Below are 2,363 nucleotides of genomic sequence, written 5' to 3'. Positions count from 1 at the left end.
ATTTTAAATAGATAAATAAAAAGAATATGCCGTTTCCAAAACTCAAGGAAAATACAATTAAATGGTTGATTCAGTTGTCACTGAAAATTTCTTTTAACTTCCCCACATGTTGGTTAATTTTCACAGTGAAATATTAGAAAAACAAGTGAACAATATATAAAAGTTGCTTAACAGTACACTCAGTTTTCTCCTAGAGAAAATTTCCAAATAATACTAAATTTGGAAAGCTTAAGAAAATTTCTTGTATCTCTTGAGCAATGAGTGCTTGATACAGCCCCTAATTAAAGAGCACAAACGTTCCTAACAGTAAAAGCAATAACAATAATGAGTAGAATAGCTTGGATCTTTGACCAGCAAAGAACACAGAATTTGATGGTCTCTTTTGAGTTGATTTATAGTTTTATAATTTGTTTTTAAGGTGACAGTTCCAAATATCCAATAATTACAAAATAATGTACATATACCTCAAGGAAGTCTCATGCAGAACTAAAAAATATCATGATATGGCTTTGTATACATGCAAATGTTCTTTCTAACAGCTTTGTATCTTAATAAATACAATGACTTTTTTATGAGTTCTGATTATTTTACTAGCATATCAACCATTAAATAGAAACTAAAACATGTAAACTTCACAGCACTATGAGCCTGTGCCTTCTGCCATTTGTAAATGCTCATTTTCGCTAGTATATGCATGAATGTACACATGGGTGCACATATCTATATGTAGCTTTTACTTTTGCAACTCTCTCAAGCATGAAGAATGCTCTGCCCAGTTATACATTACCTCCAGTATAGGGTTTCCAGTTATAATACTTTCCACGGAAAGGCATATTGTCAAAGTCTGCACACTGTTTCTCTCGAAAATCTCGGGACCCCAAAGGACATGGCTAAAATAAAATAAAATCATCAATGGTACGATTGTTGAAAAATGCTAAATTAAGATTGCCTGAAATCCATCTAATTAGCTCACCACTTAACTCTCTGGCTGTAATTCTGACATTTTGCTTTACTGTTTTAGAAGCAGTATCCAGAATGAAATGTCTGCATTGTAATATTAGCCACAGAAGAAATAACTGAAGCAATTTAACCAAACTTAAGTATTAGACAGTTTCCATATAACTTTACACTCAGATATATGTCATAATCCACTTTGCAATCAATCCATCAGGTATCACATAAAAAACTAGGTGGAGAAAATGAAATGTAATATCCTTTTTGGTAACAGAAATTGAGGTCCAGTTGCCACAGGTTGCTCCCAGCTCTTTATTTTAGGGAGTCGAGAGGCAGGTTTGTAACATGACAGTTCGCACTATTAATTGTGGTTTGGAGCACGACTACTGTAACTGTTTACTGTCTAGCCCTGACATATTTTAAGATGTGGAATGAGCAGGGCGCAATACAAGGCCTCAAGTCTAAACACCTTCACATTCAAAGAATCTGGACTTGCTAAGAGTTGCAGTTCCCTTGTTAACAGCACAGAGAATAACATATGAATTGCTCCAAAACATGTATATGTGTCTGGGTGAAAGAGGGTGGTTGCGAGGGTGAAGAGGAAGATGATTTGCTTTTTTAAATTTTGGAATGCGTTCCTTCTACCTGAAGCTTTTAAAAGAGAAACTGCTTGCCAATCTAGCTAGGCTCACATTCCAAATACCACAAGGTCATCCTAAACTCGACCCTTGAGTTCACAAAGAATTCAAAGTGTAACGTATCACAGCCTTTGGGCAATATGACCTAATTTGACTCATCTCTCAGACTTCTGCAGCTGTAGTCCTTGAAAAAACAAAGCTCTCATTTTGGAAACACTGACTGAGAAAACATTCTCTTGAACATGGAAGGACAGAACAAGTCATTAGATAAAAGCTCTTAATTGAGAATAAATGATGGGTATGTTGAAGACATTCTCAAAGATAGTTTGAGGTACTTTTTTACCATCCTCCCTTGAATTTCTATATTTTCTTTACAGTGTTTCTCAAGATCTGTACATTGTGAATAGCCCCCTTGAAGTATGTAGAATAACATACCACAATGCTCAAATATTTCCATGGTCATTGTTATCTGCTATATACTCTGCCTCAAATTTATACCAGATCAAGGGTAAAGCCTCATATTCAGAAAAGGGTGGCAGAAGGTCTACTTTCTATTAGGAATGCTAATTTTGTTTAAAATTTTCCAGCATATTATAGGGGACAACACTGGAGACACAGTGCAGGAATTGCGTCCAATCTGATCCCACCACACTGAGGCGAAACAATAAGGGTGTGCAACAGAACAGCAAGGGGAACAGAGCAATGAAGTCTCCAGGGAATACCAAAAATAGACTTTGGGGCTGGGGCGTGACACCCCACCAGATTCCACCG

At 36.2% G+C, this 2,363-nt stretch overlaps 1 protein-coding gene across 1 annotated transcript in view; it reads right to left on the bottom strand.

Annotated features, from left to right (window-relative positions):
- The window catches only part of ADAMTS6 (ADAM metallopeptidase with thrombospondin type 1 motif 6), a 311,582-nt gene that overhangs the window by 90,411 nt on the left and 218,808 nt on the right, over positions 1-2,363 (bottom strand). The window contains exon 16 of the mRNA XM_045285404.1: positions 788-890. Within this exon, the coding sequence (XP_045141339.1) occupies positions 788-890 (103 nt within the window). The remainder of the gene's footprint in view (positions 1-787; positions 891-2,363) is intronic.

Source organism: Echinops telfairi, unplaced genomic scaffold (assembly GCF_000313985.2).
Source record: "Echinops telfairi isolate 266 unplaced genomic scaffold, ASM31398v2 ScPeMD7_7469;HRSCAF=8507_1, whole genome shotgun sequence".
Taxonomy (NCBI): domain Eukaryota; kingdom Metazoa; phylum Chordata; class Mammalia; order Afrosoricida; family Tenrecidae; genus Echinops; species Echinops telfairi.
The sequence above is the reverse complement of the archived record's forward strand: the minus strand, read 5'-3'. Positions and strand labels throughout refer to the sequence as shown.